The 27,958-nt window shown below is 37.6% G+C and overlaps 1 protein-coding gene across 3 annotated transcripts in view; it reads left to right on the forward strand.

Annotated features, from left to right (window-relative positions):
• Positions 1–27,817, forward strand: part of Nbeal1 (neurobeachin like 1) — a 151,973-nt gene extending 124,156 nt beyond the window's left edge. For all 3 annotated transcript variants that reach the window (XM_027397011.2, XM_027397012.2, XM_027397013.2), the window contains 10 exons: positions 9,656–9,772; positions 11,911–12,000; positions 14,205–14,314; positions 14,955–15,127; positions 16,316–16,410; positions 21,639–21,755; positions 22,121–22,282; positions 23,274–23,422; positions 24,947–25,082; positions 26,565–27,817. In XM_027397011.2, coding sequence (XP_027252812.1) covers positions 9,656–9,772; positions 11,911–12,000; positions 14,205–14,314; positions 14,955–15,127; positions 16,316–16,410; positions 21,639–21,755; positions 22,121–22,282; positions 23,274–23,422; positions 24,947–25,082; positions 26,565–26,666 — 1,251 coding nt within the window. In that variant the 3' untranslated portion in view covers positions 26,667–27,817. The remainder of the gene's footprint in view (positions 1–9,655; positions 9,773–11,910; positions 12,001–14,204; positions 14,315–14,954; positions 15,128–16,315; positions 16,411–21,638; positions 21,756–22,120; positions 22,283–23,273; positions 23,423–24,946; positions 25,083–26,564) is intronic.
• The last annotated feature ends 141 nt before the right edge of the window (positions 27,818–27,958 follow it).

A 27,958-nucleotide genomic window follows, 5' to 3' on the forward strand; every position in this document is an offset into this window, starting at 1 on the left:
CCATAATCAAATTATTAAACATTGCTATGTTTCCTCATACTGGTATGTAAAGATAAATTGTTATCTTCCTAATTGCCATTGGTTCATAGAAGTCAGTCCAGTATTTTGGAAGCTGTCATCTTTGGTAGCATGAATTGTTTTATTATGTTATTTTTTGTTAGCATGAATTTAAGGATGAAGAATAAATAATAAGCTGGGTGTGGCTGTGGTGGTATACACCTTTAATCTCATCTCCTAGATGGTAGAGGCGGATCTCTGTGAGTTTGAGGCTAGGGTCTTGTCCTCAAGGCAAGTTCCAGGACAGCCTGGGCTGTTATACAGTGAAAACCTGTCTCTAAAAACAAAATTAAATTTAAAAAAAAATCTCAGTACTTTTTTATTTAAACACTGTGAATCATTTTCTGTGACCGTCACAGTACTGATACTGTCATCTTAATTTTTAATAATACAATCAAGATCGGGGTGATAGTTCAGAAGGTGAAAGTACTTGATGTGCAAGCCAGATGACCTGTTGCTTTGCTTTTGCATGGCTTTGGAGATTGACCTAACTGGGTCAGTGGCGGGGAGAGGGGAATGAAGAAATGACAAACAACATACAGAAAAGGTGGGATATAGAGGGATCATCCTTCTACAGATCAGAGAGACTGAGAACAAGATGCAGAGTCAGTGAGAACGTCACACAGATTTCTTTTTCTGAGGGATAAAATCTTTTTCTCTTCTACTTTATTATTCTTTCTGTCCTTGTTCCACTCTTCTTTTTCTGTTTTGTTCTTCTACCCTGATGTTTCCCTTCTTTTTCTTCTCAGTTGTTTTCCTTTGTACATTTTTTTCTGATTTTATCCTTTTACTTTTGTGATGTTTCCCTTTACATCTTTTCTTTTCCTTCCTTCTAACTTTTCCTTGATGTCTTCCTTCTACATCTTTCCTGATGTTTTCCTTCTCCTGACTTTATTTTCCTCTTACAGCTTACAGCTTATATATGCCAGCAAAATCTTTCAAATAATATTAAACTTACAATGTGGTTACACTCTGTTTTTCAAATGAATGTTTACAGTGAATACAAGTTAAAAACAGCATGTTTTCCTTGACTCTTACATTATTAAACATTTTACGTATTACAGGTGAAAATCAAGTCATCCCAAGAACCCACATACATTCATACTCAAGCAGCTTGTTATAGATTAACAGTGTGATCAAGGAAGGTATTTTTCTCAGCTAGTTCTTTTACTGGTAGGCTGCATTTTGCAGCTACAAAGAAAGAACCAATCATTTTATTAATTATCTTAAAAGGTAATCTTATAAAAAATCTTTAAAAAAATCACAAATCTAAAATTTTATATATGAAAAACAATGAGCTCTTTGAATCACAAATCTAAACTTTTATATGTGAAAAACAATCAGTCAGCTCTACTTTGAATCCTCAAAGTGCACACTACTCATCAACAGTTTTTATATCAGGAAGCTGAGGGCAGAAATGGGTGCAAAGAGTCACCTTTGATCACCAACCCATCCTAGCATGAAACGTATGTCAGCCAGCAATAGCCAGTCTGCCATTTATAGTTCTTGTTCCCTGACCTCCACAAGTCCCATGTTCAACTATATGCCTTTAAATTGTTTCCCAAATTCTTACTAACAATTCTACATCTCTAAATTCTTCCTAAGGGTTGTGGTTGGATAATTAATGTGCTCCAGCAGCAATGCTTGGAAAAAGTCAATCATTGTTACTGTAAATATCAGTCACACTGCCCAGTGAGGGACTAGAAAACCTCTGAGAGTTTTCATACAACCCACAGATTATGAGGGATGTGGTGACCATGAAGGCAACAATCAGAGCTATGCTCAGTAACAGCATGAGGTCCTCAGGACATGTAGTCCTTGAGGCTTTGCCAACCACTCAGCCATATTCCATGAGTTCCAATGCTGCCTTTGTTACCCTCAAATGGCCCCTGACAGTGGGATCAGGTGGGCAATGCTCTCTGAAAGAGAGACCACAGCAACTCAGCTAGTTTATTTCATACACCTGAATTGAGGATTTAAGTTTAACTAGTTTTGTTAAGAGGAGCAGTCTTAAGCAGTAATTATCTAAGAGAGGAACTGTGATCAGCATTTTCTGTATACAATGCCGTCATTTGAACATGGACCAGGCAAAGGTTTTGCCATTTCTCTGAGCCTGATTCTGGAAAGTCTTTTTTTGAGACAGGGATTCACTGTGTAGTTCTGGCTGTCCTTCGAACTCACAGAAATCTACCTGCCTCTGTCTCCTGAGTGCTGGGATTAAAGGTATGCACCACCACCAGGCTTCAGATCCACCTTTTTTCTTTTTTCTTTTCTTTGTTTTTTTTTTTTTTTGTTTGTTTGTTTTTGTTTTTGTTTTTGAGTAAGAGTAGTGCTGATTTATTGGTTGGCAGAGCAGTTATCCTGCCCTGTATGTTCATGCTTGTGGAGGTTACAGTGTCATTTCTTGGGTGTCTTTTCTCTGGCATTGTCCAGCATTTGGTGGAAATAGTGATCTTTACTGGCCTAGAATTCATCAAGTAGCAGGGGCTGGAGAGATGGCTCAGAGGTTAGGAGCACTGACTGCTCTTCAGAGGTCCTGGGTTCAATTCCCAGCAACCACATGGTGGCTCACAACCACCTTAAATGAGATCTTGTATCCTCTTAAAGCCTGCAGGCATACATGCAGGCAGAACATTGTATACACACAAAGAAGCTAAGGTTGTAGATTAGTCCAGGAATGTTTACTTAGTATGTGCAGTGTCCAGGTTCAGTTCCCATCACCACAAGACCAAAGTGGGAAATCAGACAGGACTGACTCTCAACTTATAACTTAAAACAAAGCTGTTGCTGTTTTATTTTTTTATGAATTAAAAGCTACATCTGTTGCCTACTATCTATATTTTGTAATAGAGACAAAGGAATCAAACTCCACCTCTGTGATTTGTTTTGTTTTCTTTCCGAGACAAAGTGTTACTATGTAGTCTATACTGCCTTGGAACTTTTTCTGTAGAAGCTTCAATCTCAAATTCCTCATGCCTCAGTCTTCTGGGCACTTGGGTAGCCAGCATTTGGTGACTCTTGGTAGGGTTCTCACCTGCCAAACACTAGATTACATATTTATGTTACCATATCTGGCAAGAATCCCATTAAAAGGACAACTCTTACATACTTGAGTTGTTGCCCTTGGAATAGTAATAAGGTATTTAATATATTCTTAGTTTATTTACTTAATTTTAATAGACTTACTTCTGTATCTAACTTGAAAGATAAAAAAATAATTTATTTGTGAATTGTACAGTCCTGTCTGTAATTTGATTATGATAGCTTTTACATTTTGATCAGACTTATTTCAGGAATTAAATAATATGCTGCATCATCAAGTTTGAATGTTAAGGGTTTCATTAATTTTACCAAAAATTTATTAAACATCTGCCAAGTTTGAGACACTTCTGGGTGCTTAAAAATCCAAAAATGAAAAAGACTCATAGCTGCCTTTAAGGACCTATAGCCAGGCCAGTTTGATGACTCAGTAGGTGAAGAAAGGCACCTGCTGCCAAGCCTGATGACCTGAGTTCAGTCCCCCTATCAACATGGTAGAAGGAAGAGAACTGATTCCTGTAGGTTGTCTTCTGACCTCCATCTATGCACTAGTACATGTGCATGCCCAGATATACACAGAAAATAAATAAAATGGAAAGATTGATCATAAACATCCAATGAATACTTAAAAGAAGAAAAGAAACTAAGAAATCTTAAATAATTGGTAAAAGAGCAGGTCAAAAAAATCATTCTGATCTGAAAATGCGGGAGTGATGACTTTAAAGTAGAGATGTGATGTCCCTAAAAAAGAAGCAGATGGATCTGACGCCAAGGGTTTGCTGCCGGATCCAAGATCAGCAGTGGGCCCCAACACAGCCCGATACTGCCAAGGCCCTGGTGGCAGTTCCGCCTCTATCCACAGGCCCAGGTAGGCCAGGGGCTGTCTCCGGTTTGGTTCAGCGGGATCCAACACACCAGGACACTGCCAAGGCTCCAGTGGCAGTTCCACCTCCATCCATGACAAGAGGACAGACATCAGAGTATTGGAACTGTTTGCATCTACCAGAAGGGAACCTTGGGCCCATACCCACCAGGAGAGGAAGAGACTCCTGCTATACTCACCAGAAGAAAGGATGAGAAGAGGTCAATGTAAAAGCACATTCAACAACAGAAACCGATATGACACCACCGGAGACTAGGAACCAGCAAGACCTGAACATCACAATGCAGATGAAGCAAAAGAGAATGACCTTAAAAAACATCTTCATGAAAATGATAGAGAGGATCTGAAAGAGGACATGAGAAAATCACTTAAAGAAATGGAAGAAAAAACAAACCAAAAAATACAAGATATCAACAAATCTCTCAAGGAAACAGTGTAAGACCTAAAAACTGAAATAGAGACAATAAAGAAAGCACAATCTGAGGGAATGCTGGAAATAGAAAAGCTGGGTAAACGATCAGGAACTACAGACATAAGCATAACCAACAGAATACAAGAGATGGAAGAGAGAATCTCAGGAGTTGAAGACACACTAGCGGAAATAGAATCATCAACCAAAGAAAATCTTAATCCAACAAATCCCTAACACAAAATATCCAGGAAATGTGGGATACCGTGAAAAGACCAAACCTAAGAATAATAGGTATAGAAGAAAGTGAAGAAATCCAACTCAAAGGCACAGAAAACATATTCAACAAAATCATAGAAGAAAACTTTCCAAACCTAAAGAAAGACATGCCAATGAAAATACAAGAAGCCTACAGAACACCAAATAGACTAAACCAAAAAAAAAAGGTCTCCTCGCCACATAATAATCAAAACACAAACATACAGAACAAAGAGAAAATATTAAGAGCAGCAAAGGGAAAAGGTCAAGTAACTTATAAAGGCAAACCTATCAGAATTACACCTGACTTTTCCATGGAAACTCTGAAAGCCAGAAGGTCCTGGATAGATATTCTGCCTACACTAAGAGACCACGGATGCCAGCCCAGACTACTATACCCAGCAAAGCTTTCAATTAATATAGATGGAGAAAACAAGATATTCCATGACAAAACCAGATTCAAACAATACATATCCACCAATCCAGCCCTACAGAAAGTTCTGGAAGGAAACTGCAACCCAAGGAAGTTAACTACAACCAGAAAAATATAGGCAATAGATAATCCCACTTTACCAACAGCCAAAAGGAAAAAGGGATAGAATCCCACACATAATTTCACCACCATCACCAAATCAAAAACAAACAAGAATGAACAATCAATGGTCATTAATATCCATCAACATTAATGGTCTTAACTCCCCTATAAAAAGACACAGATTAGCAGAGTGGATACGAAGACAGAATCCATCCTTCTGCTGCATACAAGAAACACACCTCAACTTCAAAGACAGACGGTACCTAAGAATTAAAGGTTGGAGAAAGATTTTCCAATCAAATACACCCAAGAAACAAGCGGGGGTAGCAATCCTAATATCCAACAAATTGGACTTTAAACTAAAATCAATCAAAAGAGATGAAGGAGGTCACTTCCTACTCATCACAGGAGAAATACATCAGGATGAAGTTTCAATTCTGAACATTTATGCCCCAAATACAAAGACATCCATGTTGGTAAAAGAAACATTACTAAAACTCAAATCACACATAAAACCGCACACAATTATAGTGGGAGACTTAAACACCCCACTCTCACCACTGAACAGGAACACCAGACAGAAACTTAACAAAGAAATAAAGGAACTAATCAAAGTTATGGCTCAATTGGACTTAACAGATATCTATAGAACATTCCATCCAAATACAAAACAATTTACCACCTTCTCAGCGCCACATGGAACCTTTCCTAAAATCGACCACATACTCTGCAACATAGAAAACCTCAACAGGTACAAAAAAATTGAAATATCCCCATGTATCTTATCAGACCACCATGCTTTAAAGTTAGAATTCAACAACAACACGAATTACAGAAAACCTACAAACTCATGGAAATTAAGTAACACCCAATTGCTCAATTCCTGGGTCGAGGAAGAAATAAAAAAAAAGAAATTAAAGATTTCCTAGAATTCAATGAGAATGTGGACACAACATACCTAAACCTATGGGACACTTTGAAAGCAGTGCTAAGAGGAAAGTAAATAGCGCTAAGTGCCCACATGAAGAAGCAGGAGAATAATCACACTAGAGAATTAACAGCACAACTGAAAGCTTTAGAACACAAAGAAGCCAATACACCTGGAGGAGCAGATGCCAGGAAATAATCAAATTGAGGGCTGAAATCAATAAAATGGAAACTAGGAGAACAATACAAAGAATATAATGAAGAGTTGGTTCTTCAAGAAAATCATTAAGATAGACAAACCTTTATCCAAACTTACCAAACAGCAGAGAGTGAACATGCAAATTAATAAAATCAAGAATGAAAAGGGGGAGATAACAACAGACACAGAGGAAATCCAGAGAATCATCAGGTCATACTTCGAAAACCTATATTCCTCAAAATTCGAAAATCTAAAGGAAATGGACAATTTTCTGGACAGATTTCATTTACCAAAATTAAATCAAGAACAGATAAGCAATTAAATAGACCTATAACCCCTAATGAAATAGAAGCAGTCATCAGAAATCTCCCAACCAAAAAATGCCCAGGGCCAGATGGCTTCAGTACAGAATTCTACCAAAAATTCAAGGAACAGCTAATACCAATTCTCCTCAAAGTATTCCAACAATAGAAGCAGAAGGATCATTGCCAAACTCTTTTTATGAGGCTTCAATAACCTTGATACCCAAGCCACACAAAGACACAACTAAGAAAGAGAACTACACACCAATATCCCTCATGAACATTGATGCAAAAATTCTCAATAAAATACTGGCAAATCGAATCCCAGAACACATCAGAGAAATCATCCACCATGATCAATCAAGTAGGCTTCATCCCAGAGATGCAAGGATGGTTCAACATATGAAAATCCATCAATGTAATCCACCATATAAACAGACTGAGGGAAAAAAAAATCATATGATCATCTCACTAGATGCCGAAAAAGCCTTTGACAAAATCCAACACCCCTTCATGATAAAGGTCTTGGAGAAATCAGAGATAACAGGAACATACCTCAACATAATAAAAGCAAAGCAAGCCGACAGCCAACATCAAATTAAATGGAGAGAAGAAATTCAATGCAATTCCTCTAAAATCAGGAACAAGACAAGGCTGTCCACTCTCTCCATACCTCTTCAATATTGTCCTTGAAGTTCTAGCTAGAGCAATAAGAAAACAAAAGGAGATCAAGGAAATACAAATTGGAAAGGAAGAAGTTAAACTCTCACTATTTGCAGATGATATGATAGTCTACATAAGAGACCAAAAAAACTCTACCAGGGAACTCCTACAGCTGATAAACACCTTCAGCAAAGTGGCAGGATACAAGATTAACTCAAAAAAAAAAAATCTGTAGCCCTACTATATACCTATGACACATTGGTGGAGAAAAAAATCAGAGAAACATCACCCTTTATAATTGCCACAAACAACATAAAATACCTTGGGGTAACACTAACGAAAAAAGTGAAAGACCTGTACCGTAAGAATTTTGAATCTCTAAAGAAAGAAATTAAAAAAGATACCAGAAAATGGAAAGATCTCACATGCTCTTAGATAGGTAGGATCAACATAGTAAAAATGGCAATCTTGCCAAAAGCAATCTACAGATTCAATGCAATCCCCATCAAAATTCCAACAGAATTCTTCACAGACCTTGAAAGAACAATTCTCAACTTTATATGGAGAAACAAAAAACCCAGGATAACTAAAACAACCTTGTACAACAGAGGAACTTCTGGAGGCATCACCATCCCTGACTTCAAGCTCTATTACAGAGCTATAGTCCTGAAAAACAGCTTGGTATTGGCACAAAAATAGACAGGTAGACCAATGGAATAGAGTTGAAAACCCTGATATTAATCCACACACCTACGAACACCTGATTTTTGACAAACAATCCAAATTTATACTCTGGAACAAGAGAACATCTTCAACAAATGGTGCTGGCATAACTGGATGCGGACATGTAGAAGACTACAGATAGACCCAAGTCTATCGCCATGCACAAAACTTAAGTCAAAATGGATCAAAGACCTCAACATAAATCCAGCTACACTGAACCTATTAGAAGACAAAGTGGGAAATACCCTTAAATTAATTGGTACAGGAGCCTGCTTCCTGAACATTACACCAGTAGCACAGACACTGAGATCAACAATTGATAAATGGGACGTCCTGAAACTGAGAAGCTTATGTAAGGCAATGGACACAGTCAGCAAGACAAAATGGCAGCCCACAGATTGGGAAAAGATATTCACCAACCCCACATCTGACAGAGGGCTGATCTCCAAAATATAGAAAGAACTCAGAAAGCTAGTCTCCAAAACACCAAACAATCCAATTAAAAAGTGGGGTACAGAACTAAATAGACAGTTCTCAATAGAGGAATCTAAAATAGTTGAAAGACACATAAGAAAGTGTTCAACATCCTTAGCCATCAGGGAAATGCAAATCAAAACAACACTGAGTTACCGTCTTACTCCTGTCAGAATGGCCAAAATCAAAAACACCAATGACAGTTTATGCTGGAGAGGATGTGGAGAAAGGGGAACACTTCTCCAATGCTGGTGGGAGTGCCAACTTGTACAGCCACTTTGGAAATCAGTATGGTGACTCCTCAAGAAAATGGGAATTGGTCTACCACAAGATCCAGCAATTCCACTCTTAGGCATATACCCAAAAGAAGCACATTCATACAACAAGGACATCTGTTCAACAGTGTTCATAGCAGTACTATTTGTAATAGCCAGAACCTGGAAGCAGCCTAGATTCCCCTCAACCGAAGAATGGATAGAGAAAATGTGTTACATTTACACAATGGAGTACTACTCAGCGGAAAAAAAAAAACAAAACAATGGAATCTTGAAATTTGCAGGAAAATGGATGGAACTCAAAGAAACCATTCTGAGCGAGGTAACCTAATCACAAAAAGACAAACATGATATGTACTCACTCATGTGAATTTTAGACATAGAGTAAGGGATTACCAGCCTGCAATCCACACTGCCCGAGAAGCTGGTAAACAAGGAGGACCCTAAGAGAGACATACATGGTCCCTTGGAGAAGGGGAAAGGGACAAGATTTCCTGAGCAAATTGAGAGCATGGGACGAGGGGGAAGGGAGCTACGAGAATGAGAAGGGAAGAAGAGGAAGGATGCAGAGGTCATGAGGGAGCAGAAAGGTTGAGTCAGGAGAAGAATAGAAGAAAGGATATGTGATAGGTAGGGTTTTAGTTGGGGGGGCGGTAGGGGAAGACGGGAGGGAGAAGGGAACTGGGATTGTCTTGTAAAACAATCTTGTTTCTAATTGAAATAAAAAAATATGAAAAGAAAAAAAAAGAAGTGGATGGATGGCAAGTTTTTGGGGGAATAGGCCAAGCTGTGACCTGGAGTTGTTAACAGTGTCTAATATGCATTCTCTTGTAGCACAGTCCACTGTGTATGAGTGAACATGGGCAGGTTTTTCATGCAGCTCTGAAATTTTTCCTTTAAATTTTTTGAAGGAACCACACCCTCCAAGATTATCAGCAGAAGAAGTCATACAAAAGCAGACCAAAACAGAAATCTCAACCCTAAACCTCTTTCAGCACCTCCCTCAACTGAAGTCATTTTTTATAGAGGTAATACTCAACTTGGTAATATCAGAGACCTTTCTCCAATTCTGTGTTTTTATATGTATGTGCAAGTGTGCTTGTCTGTGCCTATAGTAACACTTATTTGTTGAAAGCAAAAGGTCAATTCAAGTACTTTCCTCTGTTGCTCTCCCCACCTTCTTTTTTAAATTAATTTATTCATTTTACATCCCAACTGCAGTTTCCCCTTCTCTCCTCCAAGTCTGTCTCCCCAGCCTCCCTCTGCCTTTCTCCTCCCTCCTCTATACCCAGCCTCTCCTCCTCCACTTCTGTTCATAAAAGGGCAGGCCTCCCATGGGTATCAACCAAACATATCAAGTTGCAGTAAGACTAAGCGTCTTCCCTTGTATTAAGGCTGGGTAAGGCAATCCAGTATGAGGAGCAGGGTCCCAAAAGCTAGCAAAAGAGTTGGAAACAGTCCCTGCAATTACTATTATGAGTCCCACAAGAAGACCAAGCTACACAACTATAACATATATGCAGTGGGCCTAGGTCAGTCCTATGCAGACTCTCTAGTTGTCCGTTCAGATGCTGTGAGCTCCTATGAGCTTATATTAGTTGATCCTGTGGGTTTTCTTGTGATGTCCTTGACCCCTCTGGCTCCTATAATCCTTCCTCCTTCTCAGCATGATTCCCTGAGTTCAGTCTAATGTTTGGCTATGGGTCTACATCTGTTCCCATCAGTTGCTGCATGAAGCTTCTCTGATGACCACTGGGGTACTCACCAATCTATGAGTATAGCAGAATATCATTAGGAATCATTTCATTGACAGTTGTTTTTCTCCAGTCATGTTCGGTTCTATGCTAGGTCTATGGGCTCTCCAGCTGCTGAGTCCTGGCACTCCTGGCAGTGTCGGGGTAGGCTCATTGTTGTGACATGGTTTAGAAACAGTCTTTAGTTGACTGCTTTCACAATCTCTGTGTCACCCTTACCCCAGCACATTCCCATAGGCAGGACAGACTGTAGCTTGAGAGTTGTGTGGCTGGGTTGGTATCCAAATCCCTCCACTAGAATTCTTTTCCTGGTCACAGGAGAAGGCCAGTTCAGGCCATGTATCCACTATTGCATAGAGTCTTATCTAGAGTCATCCTTGTAGATTTGTGGGAGTTTCCCTTGCACCGGGTTTCTTCCCTACTCCCAAAATGCCCCCCAATTTCAGTCTCTCCCAGTACTTTTTTTTCCCCCACCCCACCTGTTTCCTCCTGTTTATATCCCCACCAGACCCCAGTCCACCCTTGAAATGTATTCTACTCCATGCATCCCCACTTGAGTACTCCTTGTTACCTAGTCGCTGAGTCTGTGGATTATAGCATGGTTATCCTTTACTTTACAGCTGATAGCCACTTATAAGTGAGTACATGCCATGTTTGTCTTTCTGGATCAGGGTTACCTCACTCAGGACAACTTTTTTCTAGTTCCATCCATTTGCCTGCAAATTTCATGTCATTGTTTTTTACCTCTGAGTAATATTCCCTTGTGTAAATGTACTACATTTTCTTTATCCATTCTTTCAGTTAAGAAACCTGAGTTGTTGCCAGGTTCTGGTTATTACAAATAAAGCTGCTATGAACACAGTTGAGCATAGCATGATTATAATTGAGCATCCTTTGGGTATATGCCCAAGATTGGTATAGCTAGGTCTTGGGGTAGATCAATTCCCAATTTTTTAGAAACCACCATATTGATTTCCAAAGTAACTGTACAAGTTTGCAAAACTACCCACAGCCATAGGAGATACACCTTTTTAATCCCAGCAGCCACACTAGTTAGCCATAGAAGCTGGGCAGTGGTGGTGCACACTTTTAGTCCCAGCAGAGATATGTAACACAGATGCTCAGGGTCCCATTCGAGTATTCAGTGTTCAGTCTTCAGCATTCAGTCCCCAGCCATGCTGAGGAAAGGATCACCCCAGCCTCGGTAGAGGTAAGAGCTAGTGGCTGGCTGCTTTGCTTTTCTGATCTTCAGGCAAGCTTTATTAGATCATAAACAATATATCACCACACTATCAGGTAGAGTAAAATGAGGTATTGCCAGGATCATCCCTATTTAAAAGATAGAAATTTTCAATAATTTATACCTAAGAAATATGAACAGAACCTGCCATTAAATGTCTTTTATTTTACAGGGAATTAGTGATGGTATTCCTTTATTAAAGGCTATCATCCCAAAAAATCAGTCTCGTTCCTTTATGTCTCAAGGCAGCCCTGAGTTACTGGTAAGTTGATGTATACCTATTTCATATTGCTATGTATATAGCCATTAGTTTACAAAAAAGGAATAAATGTAAAAAATATTTCTGTACATTTTTAAAATTTATTATGTGTGTATGTGAGAGGGCATACATATGCATCTAGAGGTCAGAGGACGACTTGCGCAGTTGATTCTCTCCGTGTGGGAAGAATAAGCTAGGTCCTTAGGATTGGTAACAGGCACCTTGTGCTTCTAAGCTATCTCATTGATACAATAATAAACTTTTAAAAATAATACACACACACACACACACACACACACACACACACACACACACACACACAATATATATATATATATATATATATATATATATATATATATTATAACTGGGGGGTTCTCTGTAGCTTTGAAGCCTGTCCTGGAACTCTCTTTGTAGACCAGGCCAGTCTCGAACTCACAGAAATCCTTCTGCCTGTGCCTCCCAGGTGTTGAGATTAAAGGCATGCATGCACCATCACACCTGGATAATTTTTTAGATATGTTTTATATGTGTGGATATTTTTCTCTTTTGATATGTACTGTGTGCATGGCTGGTTCCTGTGGAGGTCAGAAGAGGATATCAGATCTTCTGGAACTGGAGCTATAGATAGTTATGAGCCAGATGAGTGAAAGAATTCAAACTGAGTCCTCTTGAAAAGTAGCTAGTGCTCCTAATTTCTGAGCCACCTTTCCAGCCCCTAAAAGAATATTTTTAAAATAATCAAGATGGCTAGAAGGATAGCTTCATGGGAGATCACCTGCCTAGCATGTGTGAGGTCCTAAGTTTGATCTTCAGCATTACAAAAAATAATGGAGAAATTTGTTATGAAATTAATTTGATTAAATATAAAAATGTACCTGCTATGTATTTTGCTTTTAAGTAGTAATTATAATTATAACATTTACTTGGAAAAATAAATCCGTGAAAATAGCTAGGAACTTTATGACCATAACTATAATAATCAGAACTAGTACAGATTTTGTTAAGGTATTCTTCTAGGGCATTTCAGTGAGTGTTTTTCACAATTTTTTTAACCTACTCAGCAGCCCTGGAAATAGGCATTTGTGTGTTCCTCTTACAGATAAGATTAAATCTTAGAAATTCCATGCCCCAAATCACAGAGCTAGCAAGTAGGGATCTGAGACCTTGGCACATGATGTAATTCTAGGTTTGTCTTATTCTAACTCTGTAACTTAAGTGTGATAGAAATGTGCTGTAGCACAGTAAACAGTAGAGAGTGCAGAATTAGATTGCTTTTTATAATGGTGTGTATTGTACTTGGTTAGAAAAAGATCCTAGAACTATATACAGTAATGATGATAGTAGTTTTCAGTGGTAAAATTCTGTAGTTTTCAACTTTAAAATCTAGGGGTTTGTTTTTTTGTTTGGGGTGGGGTCAAGTTTGAGATATGGTTTCTCTTTGTATAACCCTCGCTGTCCAGTTCTGTAGACCAGGCTGGCTTTGAACTCACAGAGATCTGCCTGCCTCTTTCTGCCAAGTGTTGGTAAAACCTATGTTTTTTTAAGTTACCTGAATTGGGGCATGGGTAATGTGTTATCTTATAATTAAAGGAGTAAAGAGTTTTACACTCTTTTTTTAAAGATTTTATTTATTATGTATACAATGTTCTGTCTGTATGTGTGCCTGCTGGCAGGAAGAGGGTACCATATCTCATTATAGATGGTTGTGAGCCACCATGTGGTTGCTGGGAATTGAACCCAAGAGCAGTCAGTGCTCCTGACCTCTGAGCCATCTCTCCAGCCCCAAGCTTTTCTCTCTTAAAATCAAGTACTGTTGCTTCAGGGACATTGTAACAGTTTATAAACTCTTCTGATTCGGTCATAGTGACAGATATGTCTTATTTGTCATGGTAAAGTTGAATTAACCTTCAGTTTCCTCTGAATTAACATTATGCTAATAACACTATGCTAATTAATACAATATGCTAATTAACACTAATGCTAGTAACCTGAGAAGTTAGGATGAAAAATAATTAGCTAGAGAAAACAGCTTTTCTTACAGTAAGCTGTAAATAGATAGGTTTTTCCACTTGAATTATTTAAGATTTAGTTACAGGTACCTTAAAGTTTTCCCTCTACGACAGATGTCAGAATCTATGAGCATCTGGTTACTCTCAGCCACATTCTTTAATCTTTTATTTGAGTTTTCATATGTTCTTTTTCAGATTACAATAAGCATGAATTATGTTATTGGAACCCATGGATGGCTACCTTATGACAGAAATATTTCTAACTACTTCACATTCATCAAGGATCAAACTGTTACTAACCCAAAGTAAGTAATTGGACAGCTAAGGGGTATTTTGTTGTTACTATTGTTGTTTCCAAGACTGGTTTCTCTGTATAGCCTTGACTGAGCTGGAACTCAACTCTGTGGAACAGGCTGGTCTTGAATTCACAGAGATCCGCCTGCCTCTGCCTCTGCCTCCCGAGTGCTGGGATTAAAGGCATGCGCCACCACTGCCCAGCAATTCCTATGATTTTTTTTTTTTTAAAAAAATGCTTTGAGACACTGATTTTTTCTTCTTCCTCACTTTCCCTCCCTGTCTCTGTTTTTAAGTTATAACCTGACAGTATTTGGCATTCAGACATGACCGAATTTCTGTTATAAAAAAATATGGAACAAAGTATTACATTGGGAGTGGTAAATTGTCATATTATTCATCACTACTTACAAATCTTTATTTGGGTTTTTTGTTGTTGTTATTGTTGTTTTCAGGCAGAGTCCAATTATGTAACTCTAGCTGGCCTGGAACTCACTCTGGAGACCAGACTAGCCTCAAACCAACAGTGCTCTGCCTCCAGAGTGCTAGGATTAAACAGTGTTCCATCCTTCTGTCTGAGAGATACTTTATCATTGGTAATAGTCTAAGTGACCTCTTAATGAGAAGTCTAAAATTCAATTGTGTTTACAGAGCTCAGCGTACTGTGAATGGTCCTTTTGCTCCAGGGCTGGAAATCACTTCCAAACTGTTTGTTGTGTCACATGATGCAAAGTTGCTCTTCAGTGCTGGACACTGGGATAATAGTATCCAAGCAATGTCACTTACCAAAGGCAAAATTGTCTCACATAACATCCGACATATAGGTAAGAATTAACTTTTCCACAAATCTTGTTCTTTTTTTTTTCAACTGTATGAAAGTGACACATGCTCCTGATAGGAATACTTACTGTATTGGGGTACATCCAAACACCATATAAATTAAATACATTTTCAGATTGCATTAGCAGATACTAAACCAAATTGTATTAAGTTAGCTGCTAGACATAAGGATTTTGTGGTCACATAATAAAATTGCTATCATTAGATAAAGACATTATTAATACTAAACTATGAGAGGCAAAATTGTTGAATATATATTAGCCTGGTACATCTTAGTAATTCAGGCCTTTGTATAAGAATAAAAGTTTTTTTCTCAATAAACTTGTTACAAGGCTAATGGAGTCTGTTGCTTACACTCTACTGGTAATTTCTTGGGTATTACTTAGTGTAGCTGATTACAAGACTATTATGGAAATTTTTTTATGTTATGAATTTGCAGCATAATATATACTGTCTATTGTTGTATGTGTATGAGTGTGTTGTCTGCATGTATGCAGTGTTTGCTGAGTGTAAAGAGGTAATCAGATTCCTGGGACTGTAGTTATAGGTAGTTGAGAGCATTTATGTAGGTTCTTGGAATGAAACCTAAGTTCTCTGGAAGATAATCCCATAAAATATTAACTTCTGAGACATCTGTCAAGCCCCTGTACTATTTTTAAGGATACATTCCATAAGATAGCAACTTTCAATGGAAGGAGAATGTGAATAGTGTGAGAGAGCAGAAAACATAGCAAAATTATCTCTGGATCCATTTTCAGATCTCTGATGGCCCACACAATTATGGATACTATCTCACACTTAGTGCGTCACATCTCACCCCAGACTGAATGGGCCAATGAAGGCTCTCTAGATGACTTTGACCCTGCAAATGTGCTCTCTTACTCTGACCTGATGGTTTTGTTACATTTTAGTTATTCATTTTGTATGTGTGGGGTACACACACAGACATGTGTACTTGGAAGTTAGAGGGCTGACTGATGTAGGAGTCAGGTCTCCTACCATGTGTGTCCAAAGGGATCAAGTGCAGATCACCAGGTTTGGCAGCAGGTTTCTTGACTTGCTGAGCCATTTTTGCCAGCCCTGGCTTAGTAATAATTTGAACATTAACTGAAATTGTCCCCAAGTTCCATTCTGGTAAAACATATCCATTTTGTTATTCTTCCTTCAAACAGATATTGTGACTTGTTTAGCTACAGATTACTGTGGAATACACTTGATTTCTGGTTCCAGGGACACTACATGTATGATATGGCAAATAACACAACAGGTAACAATAACACATTTTATGTTCTTGGACCTTGGTAACAGGTTTTGCTCTTGTAGTAAATAACATTTTGAGATTTTTATATTCTGTCATCAGAATTTTGTCCTATTTGTAACGCCACTCTTTTCTAGCTTTGTTGTTTGATTCATGGCTTTATTCAATAGTAGTTATCAAAAATGTCTGCTTGCCAACTTCTCTAGAACAATACTGTGATAGCATAATGACATTTCCTCCTATCCTTTCTGGTGGAACTATAGAAATTACAAGTATTCTTCCTCTTGATTGTATTCTTATCATGTCATTGGTTTAGATTGGTGGTTGGTATTTTTTAATAGTTTCTAAGTTTTCTACCTTGTTAATAGCCTGTCTTCTACCCCAATTTCTCTTTTGCTTCTTGTATTTATAATTACAATATTGGTGGTTTTGATGTTTTATAAGAAAGCAAGTATTGTTTACCCATTCAATAATTTTTTCTAGGCTCCCTGTTCTTTTCCATTTACCTACTTTTACATGACTGCCAAAGTGTTTTTGCTTTAATAGCTTAATGCTTTTTTAGGTAGATTCCTCTTTCATGTTTCCTTTACTACAACTTTTCCCTCAGATTCTCTTGTATGAGTATTTATTTTTATCAGAATGTTAAGCAGATGGTTCCCTGGATAAAGTTCTTGCTATGCAAGTGTGAGGCCCTGGGTTCAGATCTTTAGCATCCATGTAAAAGTAGGGCATTCAGTACACCTATAACTCTAGTGCTGGGGCAGGGGAGAAGATACAGGTAAATTCAGCAGCTTAGGAGCCAGCCAGCCTATTGGAAATGACAAACTCCAGGTTCAGTGAGAGATTGTCTTAAAAATTAGAGAAGAGGGGCTGGAGAGATGGCTTAGTGGTTAAGAGCACTGGCTACTCTTTCAGAGGTCCTGAGTTCAATTCCCAGCAACAACATGGTGGTTCACAACGGTCTGTTATGAGATCTGGTGCCCCGATCTGGCCTGTAGGCATACATGCTGGCAGAACACTATACATAAAAAACAAAACTTTTTTAAAAAAAATTGAAAAGAAGCAATTGAATATTATCATGACACCAGCCCCTGGTTTCCACACATGCATGCCCAAGCAAGTGTACCACACCACCACCACACACACGCACTACACACTTTCTCACAAAACCTCTTTTAAAATTCTGTGTATATGTATTTATATATGCATATATATTCCTAAATATAACCTGTTGAGTCCACATAGTGTTACTTGTATATATGTTTTAAGAGTCAACTGTTTAGCACTGGTTGTGTTGGTGTGCTCTTCCCTGGGAAGGACCACCTCTCCCTCTCCCCATTATATTCATTTGCCCTTTGTTGTCTATAGAGGGTTGCACTTTGTCTTTTTCCCATCCAGTTTGGCATGTTCATTGTTGTCATCTTTGCTCAACTCACATTTGGGCAGTTGTGCTGGTGAAATTTAATGGTGTAGCTTCTGATGTTACTAGGAGACACCATCTCACAGCAAATTGCCTGATCCTACACTCTTTCTGCCCCATTTTTTGCAATTATCACTGAGCCTTAGGTATGCATTTTGATTGGTTGTGGTTTTTCTGTAGTAGTCTCCATCTGTCACAAAGAGAAATTTCCCTGATGGGTGAAGGCTTATCTGTGAGTATAAGGACAAATGTTTATGGATTATTGTTAGGGATTATTTTGGTTTAGTAAATTAGTGGTTATAGATTCTCCTACAATAACCATGATAAAGCCTGGGATTTATGATGACTCCAAGGCCAGTCTGACTTACATAACAATACTCTATCTAAAAAAATGACACAAAGAAAACCTTGTCTCAAAAAAGGTAGAAAAAGAAACAAAGAAATTTTATTTAATTCATATTAATTTTCTGTGTATTGACATTTTTATAATGATTTTGTACAAAAATACAAAGCACCTTTTCATTATTTATCAAATACTCTTTTAATGTCTTTGAATAACCTCTTAATCACTTTATTTCCATGCGTGTTCTTACGTTTTTGGTTGTGAGCCAAGCCTTTAACGGCTGAGCTGTCACTCCAGCCCTCCACTCGTGTTCTATACTTTGCTATATTTACTTCTGAGTGTCATAACTTTACTCTTGTTTTGATACTTTTAGAAGAATTTTCATTTCTTATTTATTTTTACTACTGTGAAAGACAATTGTGCAGTGACATGATAGATTGATGTATTGCTATCCCTTTTTGTTTTTTTTTCAGACAGGGTTTCTCTGTAGTCCTGGTTGTCCTGGAACTCACTCTGTAGAACAGGCTGGCCTTGAACTCACAGAGATCCACCTGCCTCTGCTTCCCGAGCGCTGGGGTTAAAGTTGTGCACCACCACTTTACCATATTTTTAAACTCATAGTTATTAACATTCTTGCATTTTCTGATCCTAGGTTGGCTATACCATCATTTGATCTAGAAATAATGGTGGCTTTCCCTCTTTTGCAATTTATCATTTTATTTGCTTATCCTATGCAGTGGAGTTAGAACATGATAGTGAGCATTCTGACTTACATGTGATTTTGATTGAAAATGACTTCAGAATTCGGCCATTTGGCAGTATCTGCTGTCAGTTTTCATCAATACTGTATTTTATATTTAGTTATTTTTCTCCTACCTTTTGATAACTTTTTATGGAAAAGTTGTAAAAATAATACATTTGTACCTTTGTATTAATGTCCGTAATATCTGCCCCTTTCAGCATCTTTATTTTTCTCACTGATTTAGATGTTGGAAGTATTTCCTATTCCATTGAGTGCTTCTATGAATGTCTTCCAAGAACAGAGTTTTCTTTGTTTAGTTAGTTTTGTTTTGTTTTGTTTTGTTTTGTTTTTTTGTTGTTTTTTTGTTTTTTGTTTTTAGTTTTTTTTCTGAGACAGGGTTTCACTGTGGCTTTGGAGCCTATCCTGGCACTTGCTCTTTAGACTAGGCTGGCCTTGAACTCACAGAGATCTGCCTGTCTCTGACTCTGCCTCCCGAGTGCTGGGATTAAAGGTGTGCACCGCCAACGCCCGGCTAAGAACAGAGATTTTTGTAAAAAAATTTTTATTATATTATTTATTACTTGTGTGTGGGTGATAAATGCTTGCCATGGTACATATGTGGAGGTCAGAAGACAACTTTTGGGGGTCATTTCTCTTCTTCCACTATGAATGGTCCTTGGGACCAAACTTAGGGCATCAGGCTTGGTGGCAAGTACCTTTATATACTGCTCCATCTTGGTAGCCCCAAAAGTCATTCTTACCACCACAGTACAGTTGCTAAAAAGAGAATGTTTAACATTTGTACAGTACTGTTATCTGATCTACAGTTTATGTTCTCATTTTATCAGTATTACCAGTAGTGTCCTCTGTAATTGTTTTTCTATAATTACTTTTAGAGTTTCTTTTCTTTTTCTAAATGCAGTAAATTAAGAAATTTAGATTTGAACTGCCTTGAATTTGTGTAATAAGTTAACATTATTCATTTTTATTGATACTACATTTTGCTGTTGATTGTTATTTGCTAATACTATAATATTTTTCCTCCTTTTTTTAAAAACAAGGAAGGCCTTGCTTTTTTTCCCGTATTCTTAAAAGATCAATTTTTGTTTTGTCATTACTATGTTTAGTATTTGGATATGCAACCTTTATTACATTTAGTGTTTCTTTCACTTGAAATATAAAGTTTTCTGTTACTTTAATTACTAGATACAGGAATAACCTGATTTGTAAATATTAAATAAATTGAAGTGCATAGGGGAAATCACATGTGTCCCAGGGAGTAGTTTACAGGGAGATTTATATGTGTAATATAAAAACAGATCTAGACCGACTTATGTAGGATAAATATGACATATAGCTGACATTTCTTTGAATATAAAATAAATATAAACAAAGCAGGTTTAAATACAAAGTTATTCTAGAGAAATTTTCTTTAACAAATTGGTTTTTTAGCCTGCAGTTTCAGCCTGAGGCAGGAGCATCACAAAGTCAAGGCTTGTCTGGCTACAGAATGATAGTTTAAAATCAAACTGAGTAACTTAATAACACTTACGTTTCAAAATCATCTTTTTAAAGACTGGGAATACAGCTCAGTGGTAGAGCATTCTGCATAGCATGCATGAATGTTTACAGCATCATTAGTGGTGGTGCACAATTAGATTTCTAAAAAGAGGATTGCTAGGACTTATGGCCAGCAGGCAATGTGAAAAAAACAGCTCCAGATTCAGTCAGAGACCCTGTCTCAAGGGAGTGAGGCCAAGAGCAGTGGAGCAGGCTACTGTGCTTGCATACATACCAACCAAGGAAAAAAATGATCGCTAAGGAAATTAAAGATAGATACAGCTCAGTGATTGAAACTGCTTCTTTTCCAGAGGACCCAGGTTTGATTCCCAGCACTCATACTGGACTGCTCACAACTGCCTGTAACTCTAGTTCCAAGGGATCTAATGTCATCTTCTGGTCTCCACAGGCACTCACAAGAGGCATACATTCACACAGACACATGCATATAAATACAATAAAAGTAAAAAATTATAGGCAAATCAGAATAAATATAATTGAGGTCCCTAAAGTATAGACTCCAGGATAGTCCTAATTCTGAGACCCTTTAATACAGTTCCTCATGTTGTGCTCACCCTCAACCATAAAATTATTGCTACTTCGTAACTGTAATTTTGCTACCGTTATGAATCATGATGTAAATATCTGATATGCAGGACATCTGATTATGTGACCCCCAAAGGAGTTGTAACCCACAGATTGAGAACTGCTGCTCTAAAAAGTATTTCTATATATAAAATGTTTATTTGAATTTAAGGAAGAATAAATTTGTAGATTAAAAGAGTAAATAACTTGAAAAAATTCATCTGTGAAGTCAGCATTGATACTATTTCATTTAAGTTTTGGGATTCAAAAGATGATAAGTGTGAGTCAACTCAGTCATACTACCTGTCATACTACTTTGTTAAGAGAAAGTTTGAATACAGTATAAAATTATAAAAACAAAATAGGGCCGAGCAGTGGTGGAGCATGCCTTTAATCCCAGTGCTTGGGAGACAAAGGCAGTCAGATCTCTGTGAGTTTGAGGCCAGCCTGGTTGGTCTACAGAGCAAGTTCCAGGACAACCAGAGGTACACAATGAAATCCTGTCTCCAAAAACCAAAAAGGCTTGGGAGTGGAGGAAACAAATAGCAAGACACCATTTCACCTTTACTTTTCTTTTTTAATGTTAGGGAGGCACTCCCGTGGGCTTAGCATCTAAGCCTTTTCAGATTCTTTATGGACACACTGATGAAATACTGAGTGTGGGCATCAGCACTGAACTCGACATGGCAGTATCAGGGTCAAGGGTAAGAGCTCACCTTTAAGAAAAATGCTTTTTCTATAAATTGAGTAACCATTTATATTTGAAAAGAGTTTTTTTAAATAGAAATAAGAGAATTTTTGATGTTTGTTTTGAGCATTGTTAAAATAGAGTAATAAGAAAGAATAAACTTCAAAGAGACTATGTTGTATTTGGGGCTCTTATTGGCCTTACTAGTTAAGGAAGATGGCACTCTACAAGATAAAATACTACTTAAAATTCCAAGCTTAGGGTTTTTCCTAAAGCATGTTAGTCCTTTATTTCCTCCGTTTCTTTCCCGTATGTCTTTATACAGATCTCTCCTTTTTTGTTGTTTTGTGTTTTTCGTTCTCTGGCATCTCTTGTGTGTAGGATGGCACTGTGATTATACATACCATTCAGAAAGGGCAATACATGAGGACTTTAAGACCACCTTGTGAGAGTTCCCTGTTCCTGACCATTCCCAATTTGGCAATATCTTGGGAAGGACACATTGTCGTCTGTTCCAGCTTGGAAGAAAAGCCCACCCTCAAGGTATATAGCACTTCTGTCTAGTAGATGCAGACCATCAGTAATGTTTTCTTCCCACAGTGCAGAGGCAGCTTGAGTAAGTAAAGAGGCTTTTTCCTATGACTCAGTTGTTCTTTCTGCTCCAATCTTGTTCTTATATTTATTTTTTATTTCAGAGATTTCTTTTGGCCTAATATTATACATGATTTCAAACTTAATTTCTTTTAGCTAAGGATATAAGTTGGTTGGTAGACTACTTGCCTCGAAAGCCTGAGGCCCTAGCTTAAACCCCCAACCCTACATATATAAAAAGCAAATTTTTGTTTGTTTCAAGACAGGGTTTCTCTGTGTAGCCCTGGCTGTCCTGGGACTTGCTCTGTAAACCAGGCTGGCCTTGAACTCAAGAGTTCTGCCTGCCTCTGCCTCCTGAGTACTGGGATTAAAGGCATGTGCCACCACCACCAGGAGAAAAACCTAATTTTTGGTGTGAGAGATGTCATGAACTTTAAGTAACAGTAATAGCCGAGGTAAGTTCTTTTGTGGATAAGACAGTGTAGAAATAAACTTGGACTTTATATATCCATATCCTTTCAGTAACAAAGCTTTTAAATATCAAAAAGTATCTCTTTTAGGAATGTGGAATATTTTTGGACTGGATACTATTTACCTCTTTTTTATTTAACTCTTATTTGTTTCCATGATAATATGACTTGAAGTCAATCTGATATTGTCTGTATACTTGTTATTTAAATACAGCCTTCTTTTTTGTTTGTTTGTTTTTTGTTTTTCGAGACAGGGTTTCTCTGTGTAGCTCTGGAGACCAGGCTGGCCTCAAACTCACAGAGATCTGCCTGCCCCTGCCTCCTGAGTGCTGGGATTAAAAGTGTGTGCCACCAACACCCTGCATAAATACAGCCATATTTTTATTCCAAAAATCTTATTATGTTAAAATCTTAACTGACAATAAAAACTCAGCTTTTATTCAAGATCCTTAACGTTTCCTAATTCTTTATAGGATAAGAACATGTTACATGTGTTTTCTGTAAATGGAAAGTATCTGGGGTCTCAAGTCCTGAATGAGCAAATATCAGACATATGCATAATTGGAGAACATGTTATCACTGGCAGCTTGCAAGGGCTCTTGTCTATAAGAGAGCTTCACAGGTAAGTAGCATTAGGGGGATAGAAAGATGGCTCAGTAGGTGAAAGTGCTTGCTGCATAATATGAGGATGTGACTGTGTGTGCGCGCGCGCACACACACACGCACACACACACACACACACACACACACACACACACACACACACACCACCCACCCTGCTGCCACCACCACCACCAAATGCATAGTCATAGTGCGACTATCTGTATGTTCCTAAGGAGAAATCTGTGGAAGTTTGTAGGCTAGCTAGTCTGGCAAATATTGGACAAACAATGAAGGTAACTGTCTTAGTTAGGGTTTCTATTGCTGTAAAATGACCACAGCAGCTCTTATAAAGGAAAATATCTCATTGAGGAGGAAGCTTACAGTTCAAAGGTTCAGTTCATTATCATGGTGGGGAGCATGGCAGTGTGCAGTTGGACATGGTGCTGGAGAAGTAGCTGAAAGTCCTACATCTTGCAGGCAACAGGAATTTTACTGACACATTGGGAGGTATCCTGAGCATACGAAACCTCAAAGCCCGGCCCTACAGTGGCACAGCTCCTCCAACAAGGCCAACCCCACTCCAACAAAGCCACACCTTCTAATAGTGCCACTCCCTATGAGATTATGGGAGCCAATTACATTCAAACTACCACAGTGACCTTGTCTCATAAAATATGAAGGTGAGAACAGAACCTGAGGTTGTCCTCTGACCTCTGTGTGTTCACCAGGCATGCACACACTTGAAAATCACTCACACACAAAAGAGGCAGCAGTGTTCTGAGTATACAGGAATATACCTGTAATGTTAGCATTTGGGACTCAGTCCCTGTTCCAATGATATCTTTCCTTTTTTTTTTTTTTCTCATCCCAGTTTTAAGAGTCTTCTAACAAGAAGACTTGTAAATTAGAAAAACCAATGGGCTCACATATCATTGAATTCTCCACTTTCTAAACAGTAATAACCACCGGCATTTATTATAATGGAATTGCAGACAAAGTAAATAGACCTGTTAATCTCAGAGGTTCGAACACATGCATTTGCGGGGTGTGGGGGGGCACACTTTTTATTCACCTTTCACTTATCAATTAACAAGATAAAAGCATTTAATGAAAGAGCTTATATTCTCAGTATTGTGGTATTTAAATATAATAATTGGCCTTGAAAGGTTTAAGACTCTTTAGAAGTTGTCAGTCAGGGTGGCACATTCAGGAGAATTGGGAGTTCAAAGTCAGCCTAGCCTGCATAGCAAGACCCTATCTCAATCAACAAAATGGGAAGTTGTGTGTGCAGAAGAGTTTAAGGATTGCTAGGATCTGATCAGAGGAGTCTTGTTGAAGAATTAATAGGATTTGAAATAGAGATGAACTTAGGGAAATGATAAGTAAATGAATTACAGTTGGGGATATGGTGGTGTATACCTATAAATCTGACATCTGTAAAGTTGGAATGCAGAGCTAGATGATCAAGTTACCTTCCACGTATAACCTTCTGTGCATCCATCTTCTGTGCATGTAACTATGTCTGGTTTTTTATCTCTTCTAGTTTGAATCTCAGCATCACACCATTAGCCATGCGATTACCTATCCACTGTGTTTCCGTAACCAAAGAAAACAGTCACGTTCTTGTAGGCTTAGAAGATGGCAAATTGATTGTAGTGGGTGTTGGCAAGCCAGCCGAGGTAAAACTCAGCATCATGGATTCTCCCTTACTATTGTGGGTTCCTTCATTCTAACTGATTCAGAAGTTTCCATTATGGATAAATTGAAACGTAAATTTGACTTTTCAGAAAGAGCCAAAGTATAAAGTTGTTAATCAGTAGTGTTTATACTATGATAAAATTGAAAGCATGTTTGTGGATTGGTCTTTGTTTCACTGTGTAAATATTACTCCAAATCAAGACTCACAAGGACTGTGTAGATTTGAGGCATGAAAGCTCTTATAAAAAATAAAATATAGTTTCTAACAATAAGACTAACCTGATTTAATAAATACCAGACATGACTATATAAATGCATCATTTTTTCTTTGTAACTACAAATATCCCATATCCACATGCTTATTCTCAGTGAGTTTACTATATCAATAAATTCACTTGTTTAATAGTCTTTCATAGATCTGACATTTGTTTCTCAGAAAACTTAATGGCTCTACTCCAGGTAACTTAGTGATTCTCCCAGAAAACTTATTATGTAGAATTAAATTATTCATTGCATGTTTTTTGAGACACTCAGCTTTTCCTGAGAGATGTAATATGGTATCTGTAGGCGTTTCTTTGAGAGAAGAAATTATGTTGGGTGTGGTAGCGCATTTCTATAATCCCAGTGCTTGGGAGACAGAGGCAGAGGAATCACCATAATTTGGGGGCCAGACTGGTCTACATAGTAAATTCTAGGCAAGCCAGGGCTGTATAGCAAGATGCGCTCTGAAAACAACCACAAGAAAAGGCTGGAGAGAGATCACAGCAGGCCAGAGCATTCACTGCTCTGCAGGAAGCACTCACATAGTACCTCACAACCATCTGTAACTGTAGCTGTAAGTAAACCCACACCCCTTCTGACCTTTACAGGCACCAGGCATGCATGTGGTAAACATGCAGGCAAAACACTCATAAAATAAATAAATAAATATAAAAAAGAGACTTAAAAACATTTTTAACATTTCTATTCAACATTGAGCTTCTTGATAGTTTCCTGAATTGCACCCACCTTTCTCCTGCTAGTGTGGTGATTACATAAAACTCTGCTCACACTTTACACTTTGAGTACACACTTGTAATCCCTGCTAGTTGGAGGCTAAGATGGAAGAATCACAAGTTAAAGATCTGCCTGCCTACAGGGTGAGTCAAACAACCTGTGAGACTTTGTCTCAAAAAGTACAAAGAATGACTAGGGATATGGCTCCATGCTAGAGTATTTGCTTAACCAGAGGAGGCCTTGAGTTCAGTCTCTTGTACTACAGTAAATAAATGGCTTTAGTTATTAATCAAGAATCTTTTAACATGTTAGTAATTTTGCTACCAAAACCTGTTCTGCCCTTTACAAACTCAGTGCCATATATATATATATATATATATATATATATATATATATATATATATATATATTTTGTCCTTGTTTTTTCCTTAACATCTGTTCTCCATTTCTCTGGATTACCTTAACAGATGCGTTCAAGTCAGCTATCTCGAAAATTGTGGGGATCTAGCAAGCGGCTCAGCCAGATTTCAGCTGGAGAAACGGAATATAATACTCAAGATTTCAAGTGATTGTTGTTTCCACCTTCTGTGATGGAGAACTGAGCTTCATTTATTGCTGCTTTGTCACTTTAGCTTCATATCTCTATTCTCTGAAAGTCTTTAAGAGTTTTATCCTAAAAATCATTTAAGGATTAACACAGTTTGATATTTGTGAAGATGTAGGTTGAGCTGGACTTTAGGGTACATGACTATAATGCTAATATTTGAGAGACTGAGGCAGGTGGATCTTAAGTTCAAGGCCAACCTGGGCTACATAGCAAGGCCTTGTCCCAAAAATTCAATAAATAAGTAAAGAATAAGAATAAAGTTTTAGGTTTCATCAACAGTGAGCCTAGTTTTGTTGACCAGTACTAAAATTGAATTGAAAAAAATATATTTGATTCAATTTGGCAACCCATTGCTAAATCATTTAATTTATTTTTAAAAACACACTTCTAATATTATATATTTAGATTGAATTCCCTTAATCTAAGTAGCAAAATTTAAGTTATTTCTAATAAAGTAGTGTTGATAAAGGAGAGTTGAGAGATGTGGCTTTTCATGTATTCTTTAGATAATCACTTTCTGTTTACTGACCATTACATTAAAAACATAAGCTTTTAGGCATTTGTTGTACAATTCTGCACAATTTGGATTAAGTACAAATGTTGAAATAGTACATTGGTTTATTTGTCTACCCTTACTATTTAATATATTATTAGTAAAAATGTATTTAATTGCATTATTATCTTTAAGTAACGAAAGTTGAATAAGAAAAAGAAAAACTAGAGATAATTCTTATACATGTACTTCATTAATAGTATATTGAAACAAAAATGCTAACTGTGGCTTTGGCCAGCTGGTCCTTTGAGTATCAGGTGCAGCACAATTTATGTCTGTGAAGTTCAAAATTTTGTGAATTTGTCTTTGTTACACAAAAACTGTACTCTGTTTGTAATTAAGCATCATTATCCTGATGATCATGAGTTGTCAGTAATGGTCTAAAAGGTCATGAAAGATGGAGTAACCCTGCATAATTCAGCATAGTCATGTAGGTAAAGTAATGTTTATTGTTTGCTATATGCAACTGTTAGGATGATAGCTTATTTTAGTTTCTTAACTATTAAATTGTATTTAAATTTTTAAGTAAAAAAGATGATTGATTTAATTCGGAAATCAAAGTAATTGTTATTTGTTTTCATAAAATATCACCAGATTGGCGATCTGAGATTCCACAGGCTTTAAGAAGATTTGTGAATCTTTGAAGTTGTACAGAAATTTATATGTTGAGTCTATTTTCAGGAAAGAACTGTTGTATGGCT

Source organism: Cricetulus griseus, chromosome 2, assembly GCF_003668045.3.
Source record: "Cricetulus griseus strain 17A/GY chromosome 2, alternate assembly CriGri-PICRH-1.0, whole genome shotgun sequence".
Taxonomy (NCBI): Eukaryota; Metazoa; Chordata; class Mammalia; order Rodentia; family Cricetidae; genus Cricetulus; species Cricetulus griseus.